Raw genomic sequence first — 12,844 nt, 5'->3', positions numbered from 1 at the left:
CATATCTGTCATCTGCAAGGAAACATGCCTGAAAATCTCATTTGAGGACAACAGTACTGCTATCCCTATTCCCAAAGGGCCAGGATACTGCCCTCCCCATGATGAGGGGCAGGGCCTGGACAGAGCAGCAGTCACAGTGGAGCCAGATTGGAGAGGGGGTAGGGGAATTAGCATTCATGTCCACTAGCACACAAGCAGTCAAGGGGACCAAAACAGTCAGATACACATACACACACACACACACACACATACACACACACACACTCACACACACACATATATAGGTAACCAGGTTGAAGGTGACCAAGGGGTCTCAAACCCATCGATGAATTAGGGGGTGTCTACCCCAAGGCTGTGAAGATTTCCCCTGATGGAATAGCAGATGAGAACAATCAGTTCCAATGGCCACGAAGGCAGGTGAAGCAGGCGCCGTGGAATGCTCAGAGCTTGGTTAAACATTGAAGACGCCAAGGTTGCCCACTGAATCTCGAGCCATCACCGGTCATCTTGACTCTGTCCTGCCACTGGACTCTGATCACTCTGGAGGAGAGTGAGGCCGATGATTTTGTGCAATTCTGCCTCACTTAAATGCAATTCACACGTGAATCAAAAGACATCACCCATACCATTTTACCATTTTTATGTATTTCAGAGTCCGGTAGCAATAGGCAAGTGACAAGCAGCAGGTACAGATACACTGGGAGCTGTAGTCACAACCCTGCACACAGGTGACCCAGGCCATAGGGTTGTCATCTCACGGGAAGCAGAAATGGGATTCAGCAGCCTCTTAGGTGTCTGAGCAGCCCTTTTGAAGGACCACACTGCTCACCTCCTGGTGTGAGGAATGGGCTAGTAAAGGTGCCCTAAAAATTCTCAGCTTACCCAACCCTGGCCTGATTATCATGGTAGGCAGGGATCCCACCCTTTGGTAGAAACATTAAAAATGTACAAAAATGACTGCAAAGATGATTCCACTCACCATCAGTATAGGGAACGTGCACACACTTACAGACAACACAGAATCCAATAGACCTGAAAGAGGAACAGCTCTTGTTACAAGAGAACTCAGCAGGTATCCCTTCCAAATACCAGCCTTGAGTGAAACTAATTCCTGTACCTGATAGAAGAATCTTTTAAAAATTGGAGGGTCCTGGGGCAGCTAGGTGGTGGAGTGGATAGAGCAATGGCCCTGAAGTCAGGAGGACCTGAGTTCAAATCCGGCCTCAGATCAAACACTTGACACTTACTAGCTGTGTGACCCTGGGCAAGTCACTTAACCCCAATTGCCTAAAAAAAAAAAAATTGGAGGGTCCAACAATAAAATGAGCTCTTTTACCTTTTATAATTCTCAGATACTTTAATAATGGAAAAATTATTTCTCTTTCTTTGCCATTATCTATACTATTTATGCGTAAAATCCAATTCTGATGACTTATCACCAAAACATGCTCAAAGTTTGAATTTCCATGACAGATGAGTTGTACACATCTATATAGAGTTAATCTTAGTAATGCTAATTGTAGTAAGAGTAATCTTAGACATCTCTGTAGAGCTCTTAGAGAAAACATTCTAATCCTATTGCTTTTCTCAAAATTTACTATTCTCTTTCATTAGAAAATGATCACATTACATTTTTGTCTTATTACTTTGTCTAATGATTTCCCCGTTAGGAGGATATTGTCCCTATATTATTATTTGACCACAAATATATGTTAAAATTATAAGATATTCATACTTGCAATCTATTATAGTAACTCAGAGGTGCTCTAGTATCATTCTATTCTTTAATAGATTTAGTATTGTATTTACCAAACTTCTTGATTATAGAAATTTCATATAAAAGGAAAAAGAAGAAGCTGGTGGTAAAATATACTATATCATAACAGAAAGGGATAACTCCCTTAGCTATGTTTGATTCCAGGCATGAGTCATATCTCACAGCTAATCATGTAGTCACAAGGTGTTAAAAACAACGCTCAGGATTAACCAGTTGGGAATTTTCCTTTTCAGAAAGGAAATAGAACAATGAGGATAAAGAGTCAGGAGGATCTTATCTAGGCCATGCCACTATCATCCCCAAAACTTTTCCCTGGTACAGGTTTTCACCTTTAGCAGTTCCAAGACTGCAGCATATGCCAGTATCTACCACTAGCTTCATGACAGTTCAGACAGCTATCCCTGTAATCAAAACTTAAAACAATAGTAAATTACACTCCCAAGAATTTTTACCTTAAATACTAACATTTCACTAACAACAACTTAGGGCTTGAATGTCCATCTTGATTTTTCCCTAACAGTTAGTGTTTCATTTATCCTTTACTTTTATATTAAAACTACTTACATTCTGGGCTTCAGACATACAAGAAATACCTGATTGTTGTCTCATCATTAATATGTTGAAGCTACATCTTTACTCTGTGCTATACATGTCCATAATGAACAAGAATTTCAAATGTAATTTTGCTATTATATATTATTACTATCTGCTTGGTAACAAAATATGCCTCATTAAATATTTAACAATTTTCAAATATCTATTTTTATCACATCTTTTAAAGCCCAATTCATAATCTAATACCACCCAAATTAAAAGGGAAGTTTTTGTCTAACAATATTTATGGTTTGCAATGGTCTCTTAAATTTCACAATATAAATTTCAGAATATGATACAATTTAGGAATGCTATAATAACACTAACAATAAACTTTAGATGATATCAGTTGCATTTTCAAATTGTCACATACATTAAAAAAATCATGGGTCTCATTACCTTTGGCATTTTAAAACCGCTTTAGAGTTAACAGGTATCAGGAACAATTACATTCAATTAAAGAAACAATAATAATATAGTATTCAGCACATGTCACTCACCATTCTAAGCGCTTTATCTCACAACAACAACCCTGGAAGGTGGGTGCCATTATTATTTTTCTTTTTGCAGGTCAGAAAATTGGGGCAAACAGAGATAAGATAACTTGCTCAAGTTATGTAGCTAAGAAGTTTCTCCAACCAGAAAAGAAAAGGGTGGGCTCACCAAGGGGAGAGGCTGGCTGGCTTTCCCCACCTTGTACTGCCATGTTCAGTTCTACCAGGAGCACATGGATCTTCCCAGGCAGCAGTTGGGCAGAAACTGCCTAGGGCTAGGCTTGCCCTGGATATTGACTGACTGGGCTTTGGGGGATATGGCAGAGTGTACTACCTAGGGGCTGGGGTAGCTAGTGCCAAGATTTTTCCATTGGTGGTGGTTCCTGGTGGCAGGGCAAGGTGAATGAATGCTGGCTGTGGGGCCTGATCTGCTGCCCCCAAGCTGCAGGCTCTACTGGGGCTAGGGACACTTGTAGCTCCTGGGGTAGGGCGGTCAGCATGTGTTGTACCTCAGTGATACACACAGGTTTTCCTAGAGGGGTGGGTTACAAGTTGCCCAGGGGCACAGGGCCATTGGGGCCACTGCCAGTGGGGCTCCACTGTGGCTGCAGCCACGCCCATCTCTCAGGTGGAAAAGGGTGATTCAAGTTTCCCTACAATTCTCCAGCCTTCTCTTTTCTTAATCTGATATGACATGAGAGGGGTTAATAGAGAGACATAGGCTGTTAGCAAGCCCCATAACTGAGATACACTCATTACTCCAGGGAAAGACAGTAGGGAAGGCAGAGAGATTGACTTAATTTTCCAAAGTCTCAGGAGTTCTCTCCAGCAATCTTAAAAAAATTAATTTCCAAACCCCTTTATGATTCATCTCCAAACCTCCAGAATCTGCTAAGATGTTTTCAGTGGTTCTACAATTTTGATTATCTAACTTAATTTCCATAGTAACAGCTTGGCCAATGTTAGGAAATGTCTTACAGACTTTTCCTCCTTTCTTATAATCTAATCTCCCATGGAAAGCCTAAGGTGGGAGTTAGTCCTACTTACTGAGACAGCTACTTCCGCTATGACCTCAAAATAACAAAAAACTTCATTAATCTTTCCCAGTGTTTTCTCTACTTACAGCCCTTACAAGGTTTTCTGGCTGGCTACATTTTAAATCTTTTAAGGTAAGAGATTCTAGTTCATAGCGCAAACATAACACAGATATTTTACAAACACAGACACAGACACAGACACAGACAAAATGACAAGAGAGATACCAACAACAAAGTGCACAAATCTAATTTTACCTGGTTGACCTAGGGAGTGCAGAAACCAAAGGCATGCACAGACCAGAGGCATGCAGAGAGGCCAAATTACAGAAGATATTCTTATCCTCAGAGGACACCTGTCCAATGTAGTGTGGACTCTGCCCCCAGAGCTGGCTTGGAGAGGAATGTGGACTTCTACCAAATGCGTGGAAGTCTGAGATGGGAGTGGGGATTGGAGAAAGGACTCACCCACCTGTCAAGGCTAGAACTTCAGGAGAATAGCTCCTGGTGCCAAGCTGCAGAGCTATTGGTGTTAGGGTCTGGCCTGCAGTTGCCCATCCTGTCTGAGTCACAGCACCAAAAATGTCAACCCCAGACTTCAGTCTAAGAAAAAAAAGCAGAATTAGGTTATATGGATGTTTATTTCTCTCAAGCTGCGACATGCAAGCAGAGCTATAGCTGGAACTGCTTGCAAAAAGGTTAGGATGGGGGATTATGGATTCATAAAGCAAGGAAGTGCCCCTGACTCAGCATGTCTGTGCAAGCTTAATCTGATCTTCTGGTTGCTGACACAGCTGGAAAATTTCAGGTTCACTCAGAGACTATCTCAGAGAATAGTTGGCATCTCAGTCCAGAAGGCCTTAAATCATCTTCTCTGATTGGCCAGTCCACATGTTTGGCCTTCATTGGGTAATGAAGGGCTCGAGCAGGTCTCACATCCTACACACCAAATCTAAGCTCAGAAAACTCTAAGGCATCCCATAGCCTTCAAGGAGTCAGAAGGCAATAACACCCCAAGGGACAGGTGACAATTCCTGACTTTGTTCTTCCACACACCCAACATTCCCATCTCCCATCTCCATGACTTTATACTGGATAGCCCCCATGCAGGCTATCCCCTCTACCATTTAGAATCCTCAGATTCTTTCAAATCTAGGCTTCTACTTGAGAAGGTGGAATCACCTTCCCTCTGAAAATTACCTCATATTTATTTTACAGATGCTTAGATAAGAATAAGTTGAATACCTAGATGCAATGTATCCATAATGTCTACCACAGAGGAATCATTTAATAAATTGCTTGTTGAGTAAGTGATTGATTGACAAGTCATACTTAACAAAGGAGTGTCAAGTCCTGAAATCAACCAAAGCCACAAGTAGAGAAATAAAGCATCTTTAATGTAGACCTTAGGGTAGCCACCTTGGGGGACATCCCATGAAAACAGAGCAAAATGGATTTCCCAATCTAGAGATCTATGAAAACTTTTTTTACCTTTAGGAAGGAAGGGGAGGAGCTAGAAAGGCCTGGTCATGAGATTCCAGCCACCTTGGGCAATCTGAGCAAGGAAAACGACTTCATTCTGGTTGTTCTGTCCTTCATGCCATGAATCCTAACAGATGGGGTAAGAACATCAGGGGCCAACCTGGATCTAGCTGGTTTTGTTTACAGGGAAAGAATCCAGAGTGGGGCTTGTTATGGCTGTTTGTTGTTCATCCTTCTTTCTGGAAGAGCATCAGTGACATCAGGAGGGAGATGTCTTGACTTGCAAGTGAATTGGATTTAAGTGAGGCAGGACTGTGCAAAGACATCAGCCCCACTCTCTCCTCCTGATCCATTAGAGGCTAGTGGTAAGACATAGGTCAAGGTGATAGGCAAGATGGCCCCAGATGCAGTGGGAGAGAGGTCTTTCCCAGGACTCAGTTTTTCATTTCTCTTTCTGAGGTTTCAGGAACCATTTGTACTCCTCCTGATCTATATATCCCCACTGGACCCAGATGGCTCTGGTGGAGGGAGTGAGGCTGGTGACTGCACAGCCCTACCTCACTTAAATCCAACTCCCTTGCAAGTCAAGACTTCACCTTCCTGATGTCCTTGGTCCCCTTTAAGAATGAATGAAAAATCAGATCTAAATAATTGGAAAGATATCAGTTGCTCATGGGTATGCCTGGCTAATATAATCAAAATGACAATTCTACCCAAATTAATTTACTTATTGAGTGCCATACCAATCAAACTACCAAAAACTTTTTTATAGAACTAGAAAAAATAACAATTTAGTTCTGGAAGAACAAAAGATACACAATGTCTAGGGAAGTAATTAAAAGAAATGCAAGGGAAGGTGGCCTAGGTGTACCAGATCTACAACTATTAAAGAGCAGCAGTTATCAAGACTACTACAAAAAAAAGGTTGAGACCAGCAATCTTTTTTTTTCTTTTTAGCTTTCAGAAAGATATAACAGAAACACAGAAGAGAATAATAAACTTCTCTCCTCAATAACTGAAGGGACACATTCTCCCTATATCATCTAGTAGACCATAGAATCTCCAAAGTCCCCTCCATCTCCATTTCATCTAAGCCTGCGTCCTTAGCTACTGGTCCTTAAATATTGTTGGTTTCTCAGTCTATTTTCTTTCTAACTCAGCTCCTTCCTCTCTTTCTTCATTCTGTTCTTTGCATAGACACTTGTCAACTCTTGGTCTCTAGACTCAGAGCCATCTGATCTCTCCTGGGAAGGTAGAGAGGCCACCCCACACAACCCCAGTTTATAATCACCATTGACCACCTGCCACAGCCACCACCATGTGCAGCCTAGAGCAGGTACATTTAATAAATCAATAAATACAGAGGCCACATGAGGTCACACCTTCAAGGAAATACAATTGGGCCACTCCCTGCACATGCATATAACCACTCCTGGGGTCCTTCAGTTCAGGCTGGACCAGCACTGTTTTGCGTGGTAATATCTAAGGCACCTTCTCAAACCCAGCCCGGGATACAAATATCTCCCATCAGTCTCCCTGTGAGCTCAGAGCTCTCTGCCTCCAGCTCTGCAAGGCTCACAATGCTCTCCCAGTCCTTGCTCCTCTGGATCCTACTGCTCTGGCCTCAAGGTAAGACTTCCAATGAGCCATAGGTTGGCACCACTTCAGAGACACAAGGAGTTTTTCAGTGGGCATCTCTGACTCAGTCCTGCATTCACTGTCTCTGCATAGGATTCTTCATTCACTGAAATTTCTTTCTTGTTCTCCTTTAGAATCCCAGGCAGCCACAGTGATGACCCAGTCCCCAGCCTCCTTGTCTGTGGCTCCAGGAGACAGAGTCACCATCAGCTGCAAGGCCAGTTCCAGCGTTAACAAGTGGATGAACTGGTACCAGCAGAAACCAGGACAGGCTGCCAAGCTCCTGATCTATTATACTTCCAAACTGCAGACTGGGGTCCCAGCCTGTTTCAGTGGCAGGTCCTCTGGGACAGATTTTACCTTCACCATCAGTGCAGTGGAGGCTGAGGATGTGGCAGATTATTACTGTTTTCAGTATTATAGTGCTCCATTACCACAGTGTTTCAGTCCTAAACAAAAACCTCTCCAGGCTGCTCAGTCCTTCAGTACGGTGGGACAGCTGCTTCCCCAGAGTCACAGGATTGGGGCAACCACTGCCCTCAGGGGAGAACTGGGCCTAATTTAGCTCTGTTCTGGGACCTATTTGTCCCAGGGGCTCTGGTTGAGGTAAAAAGATTAAGAAGAGAGAGAAAAAGGAGGAAGAGAAAGAATCTTCTGCCTGCTATGTTTTACCCAAGGACCATAAACCTTGCCATAGGGGCTGCTTCCAGAAGCTGGTCTCATTCTTTACTCTTCCCTTATATGTGAAGACAAGGTGATGGCCATTGGTACTGTGGGAGAGAGGTCTTTCCTAGGTCTGTTTTTCTTTTCTCATTCTCAGGTCTCAGAGGCCATCTCCAGAGAGTGAGCCTGGTGCCTTTGCACAGCCCTGCCCCACCTCAATCCAATTCACTTGCAAGTCAAAACATCACCTTCCTGATGTCATTGATCTCTTCAAGAATGAAGGATGAACAAGCATCTGTGAGGAGGAGTAGCTGCCCCACTGGTGACCGATTGTCCAGTTCCAGTTGGGCAATGCTCCTTCCTTCCTTCCCTCCTCCATTTCTTCCTTCTTTCCTTCCTCCCTTTCTCCATCTCTTCCTCCCCATGGAGAATTATACATTTGCATTTGGAGTCTCTGACCAAAGGAATGTAAATTTGCTTGAGATTGAGCCCTGGAAAAACCAGACTTTGATAAAGCCCATTCAGATTCAAATGAAGTTACTTCACTATGACTTAAATCCAAATCACTCTGGCTCTCACTGATTGGCCAATAATAAGCCCCAACCCAAGCCTCTCTGGGTCACTGTTTAGGATTTGATGGCTCAAAGGGAGTGTACATAGCAATTGCTCCTGCTCTGGACAGAAACCCTGAGACCTTCCCCTCCCAAACTGTTTTGGGAGTAGATCTCCCTATCTCACCTGGCTGGAAATACAACAGCTGCTCACAGGCTGGATCCCACTGTTGATTGGCATGGGAACTCTGAAGTGCTCTCTTTCTGTTCTGGGCCAGTTGGCCTGTCTTTAGGCAGCCTCCTGGGGGAAGAGGCCAGGGCTTCTATTGGTGCCAGACTCAGTCTGGACACCTGACCTGGCCTTATCCAGCTGCAGCTCCTAACTTCTGAGCTCAAGCAATGCACTAGCCTCAGCCTCCCTGGTAGGTGAGATGACAGGCTTGGGCCACCATGCATGGCCTATGTACCAGGCCTAATGTCGTTATTACTCAATCATTTGTTCTCCTGGTCTTTTCATGTCACTCTGCATCAGTAAGTTTTTATAAATTTCTCTGGTTTCTCTGAAATCAGCTTTTTCACAGAGTACTACTGTTGTAGACCATACTTTAGTCAGCTGTTCCCCAACTGCTTTCTTTAAGACTTCAGACTTAAGCTTATATTTTAAACTAGCATTGTCCTTGTCACCCAAAGCCATTAATTTTGGCTTCTTGCTGTTTGGTCATGTCAGACTCTTCACAACCCTATTTGGGATTTTCTTGGCAAAGATACTGGAGCATTTCCTTCTTCAGCTCATTTTACAGATGAGAAAACTGAGGCAAATAGGGTCCAGTGACTTGCCTCAGGTCACACAACTATTGAGTGTCTGAGACTGTAATTGAATTCAGTGACCTTAGTCTCTGGGACTCCAGGCCTGGGGTGCTCGATGCCCTATGGTGCCACCTAGCTGCCGTGAGGGGTACATCCACATACCTTTGGCTTCTATTGTTTCTTCTTCTTGGGCGCTATTTTCCAACATGTTCTTCACATCTTACCCTTTTCCCTCTTTTGCTTTGAGTTTCCTGAGCACTAATAAAATCAGTTGTTTTAATTTATGGGCCCTTCTTCAGTTCCTTTTATAATTTTTCTACCTTTCATTCTCACAACAGATGTTCATGGGTAAGTTGCAATTATCTTCATTGTAGTTTTTACACACATGATTTATTAATCCATCTTTAATTTGTTTTGGTAGATGGTATGACGTATGCATCTAAATTTAATTTTCTCCATATGGTTATTTGATTTTCCCAACAGCATTTATTAAATGATGAAACAATTATTTTTTCTCATTTTTTAATTTCATCATGATCATCATATATTAATCTTTTATTTTGTAAATAATTTATTATGGACGTTCATCTTGAACAACAAACAAACTAAGTAGATATACTTTACAATGATTTACATTTGGATTCATCAATTTCAGCATGAAAATATCCTATAACAAATGACAGTTACTCCCCCCATGTCCCCTTTGATTTTTTCCCTTTCATGGTTATTGATCTATATACTTTGGCTTTCCTATGTCTGTGGTCAGAGTCTTCTCTGCTCTTTTGGGTTTATATTCTTTATTTTTCATTCCTTCATTTTGATCATTTGAGATTTCTTTCTACTCTTCATCCTTTTCAATCTTAACTACATTGATTAATATAACAGAAATTATTCAACCTTCCCCTAATTTTTGTCCAACACCTTCCAATTCTTCATGAAAGAAATATTTCCTTTTTTTCAGTAACAAAGTTGTCATAAACCTATTTCAGCACATAGCTTTCCCCTTTTCTCTCTTTCAATAATTCTCTCAAAGCATATTCTTTGTGTCAAAGCATATTATTGTGTTAATTTTGTTGTTCAGTCAATTCAGTTGTGTCCAACTCTTTGTGACCCCTTTTTGGGTTTGTTTGTTTGGTTTTTTCTTTGCAAAGATATGGAGTGTTTTGCCATTTCCTTCTCCAGTTCATTTCACAGATGAGGAAACTGAGGCAAACAAGGTTAAGTGACTTGCCTAGGGTCACACAGCTGGTAAGTGTCTGAGTCTGGATTTGTATTCAGGTCTTCCTGACTCCAGGCCCTGAACTTTATCTACTGCACCATGTGGTTGCCCTAGAAAGGAAGTCCTTCAGGTCCAGCCCTCTTGTTTTATAGAAGAAACTAAGGCCTAGAAAAGTAATGTGACTTGGCCAGGGTCACACAGCCGATGAATGACAGATCCTACTAAGGTGGGATTTAGATCCAGGTCTTCCAGACTTCTACTTTTCTGTCTCTCTTTTTTATTCTTTCTGTCTCACTCTTTTTTTTTTCACTATTCTATCTCTCAAAGTATATATCTGTGTATAAATGTATGTGTATGGGTATATGTAACTGAAGGTCTAAATATGACTATGATTTTTGCTTGCTGACTCCTGCCTTAGATGATGAGTTCTTTTAGGCACCAAAGGTTTTGTATTCAATATTTGTTATTGTTACATCGCATTCAATTATTGATATAGTGTATATAATATTTGAATAAGTCCAGGCCCTCAGGTTGGAATGTGAGGCTTCTCAAGGTGATGTTGCATGTCCCAGCGCCCTTTGGTGGAGTCTGCGGGTGCTCTTTGGAGCACTCGAATCCGTGCTCTGTTGGTGGCCATTCTAAGGTGACTCTCCCTAAGTCTTGGGATGATGGGAGAGTCACCTTAGAATGGCCACCAACAGAAGGGATGACTTTGGAGGGCCATGACCTTCAAGAAAGAGGTAAGAGGTACAGAAGTGTCCAGGTGGGAAGAGGGAGGGAGGAACAAACTTTGCCAGGCCTCACCTGCCTTACATCACAGTCAGCCTGTGGGACATCTGCACCTGGCTGTCCCAAATGAAACACAACCAAATGGAACTCCCCTCCCCTCGCCCCCAGACCCAGCCATACCTTCCAGTTCTTCACAAGCCTGGAGTCATCCCCTCCCTCATCCCCACCTCCACTCCTGCAGTGTGCATTCATTGCCCAAGTCTTATCACTTCTACCTCTATGGTATTTCTTTTTTTTTTAATAATATTTCCCCCAATTACATGTAAAAACAATTTTTAACACTCACTGGGTTTTTTTTTTAAGTTTTGAGTTCCAAATTCTAGCCCTCCCTCCATTTTTTCCTCTCTGAGACAGTAAGGACTTATGATGAAAAATGCTATCCATCCTCAAAGAAAGAAGTAATGGTGTCTGAATATAGATTGAAACATACTTTTTTTACTTTATTTCTCTTGAGGTTTTTTTTGTCTATGTTTTCTTTCACAACATGGCTATCACGGAAATGTTCTGCATGACTACGCATGTATAACCTATATCAAATTGCTTGCCTTCTCAATGAGGATGGGTGGGGAGGGAGAAATGGAAAGAATTTGGAACTCAAAATTTTAAAAACAAATGTTAAAAATTGTTTTTACACATAACTGAGGAAAAGTAAAATAGTAAATAAACAAACAACAAAGAAGAGAAAGTTCATTCAAAGCAACTATCAAATGCCTAAAGCATTTGTAAATTAACCTATGAAGACACTCTAGACTTTTGTAATTACAGCTACAAAGTATGCTTTACAGAAATAAAGAAATACTTAAATAATTAGAAAGATTGGCTGTTTATGCTTAATAAAATAAATATGACTTCACTACTTTAATTTATAAATTTAGTGCTATAACCAATCAAACTGCCGTAGGATTACTTTATAAAATTAAACCAAATAATAACAAAATTCAGTGGGTAAAACTAAAACTCAAGACTCTCAAGGAAAATAATAGGAGGAAAAAGCAAGAATGAGAAAAGGGTAGTATTACCATATTTCAAACCATGTTATAAATCGGAATCCTTAAAAGTATTTGATACTGACTCTTTTTTTTAAGTCTGAGGAATGGTTTAAATAAGGAAGATCCAAGAACAATCAAATATAGCAGTCCAGTGCTCAGTAAACCCAAGAATACAAACTAGCAGAGAAAGAATTTTGGGTTTGACAAGAATTGCTAAGAAACCTAGAAGGCAAATTGACAAAACGTAGGCTTAGACCAGCATCCTATACCATATACCCCAAAAAAGTTCCAAATAAAAATGCAACCTAAGTATAAAAGGTCACATCATTTTAAAAAATTGGAAAACAGGAGATATCTTTCAGATCTATCTTTAAAGGAAAATATTTAACCCATCAAGAGAGAAAGGGGATCATAAAATATAAAATAGTGTATTAAGATTTTATAAAATAAAAGTTTTGCTTGAATATGATGCAGCTAGGATAAGAGGGCTGCTAGGGGGTACAATGAATAGAGAGAGTGCCAGCCCTGGGGTCAGGAGGACCTGAGTTCAAATCTGGCCTTAGATACTAGTTGTGTGACCCTAGACAAGTCACTTAACCCTGTTTTCCTCAGTTTCCTCATATGTAAAATGAGCTGGAGAAGGAAATGACAAATCACTCCAGTATCTTTGCCAAGACAACCTTAAATGGGGTCATGGAAGGTCAGGCATGACTGAAATGACTGAACAACAACAAAAGGATAAAAGGTGCTATCAACCAGATTTTTTTTTACTTTCTACCTACTTATTTTATTGTTCTAGTAGATATT

At 41.2% G+C, this 12,844-nt stretch overlaps 1 gene segment (V, D, J or C); it reads left to right on the top strand.

Annotated features, from left to right (window-relative positions):
- Positions 1-6,364: 6,364 nt before the first annotated feature.
- LOC114030840 lies at positions 6,365-7,874 on the top strand. The segment is given in 2 exon segments: positions 6,365-7,010; positions 7,154-7,874. Coding segments are annotated over 2 exon segments (690 nt in total).
- Positions 7,875-12,844: the final 4,970 nt, after the last annotated feature.

This window comes from Vombatus ursinus, unplaced genomic scaffold, assembly GCF_900497805.2.
Source record: "Vombatus ursinus unplaced genomic scaffold, bare-nosed wombat genome assembly UNPS02015016.1, whole genome shotgun sequence".
Taxonomy (NCBI): domain Eukaryota; kingdom Metazoa; phylum Chordata; class Mammalia; order Diprotodontia; family Vombatidae; genus Vombatus; species Vombatus ursinus.
The sequence above is the reverse complement of the archived record's forward strand: the minus strand, read 5'-3'. Positions and strand labels throughout refer to the sequence as shown.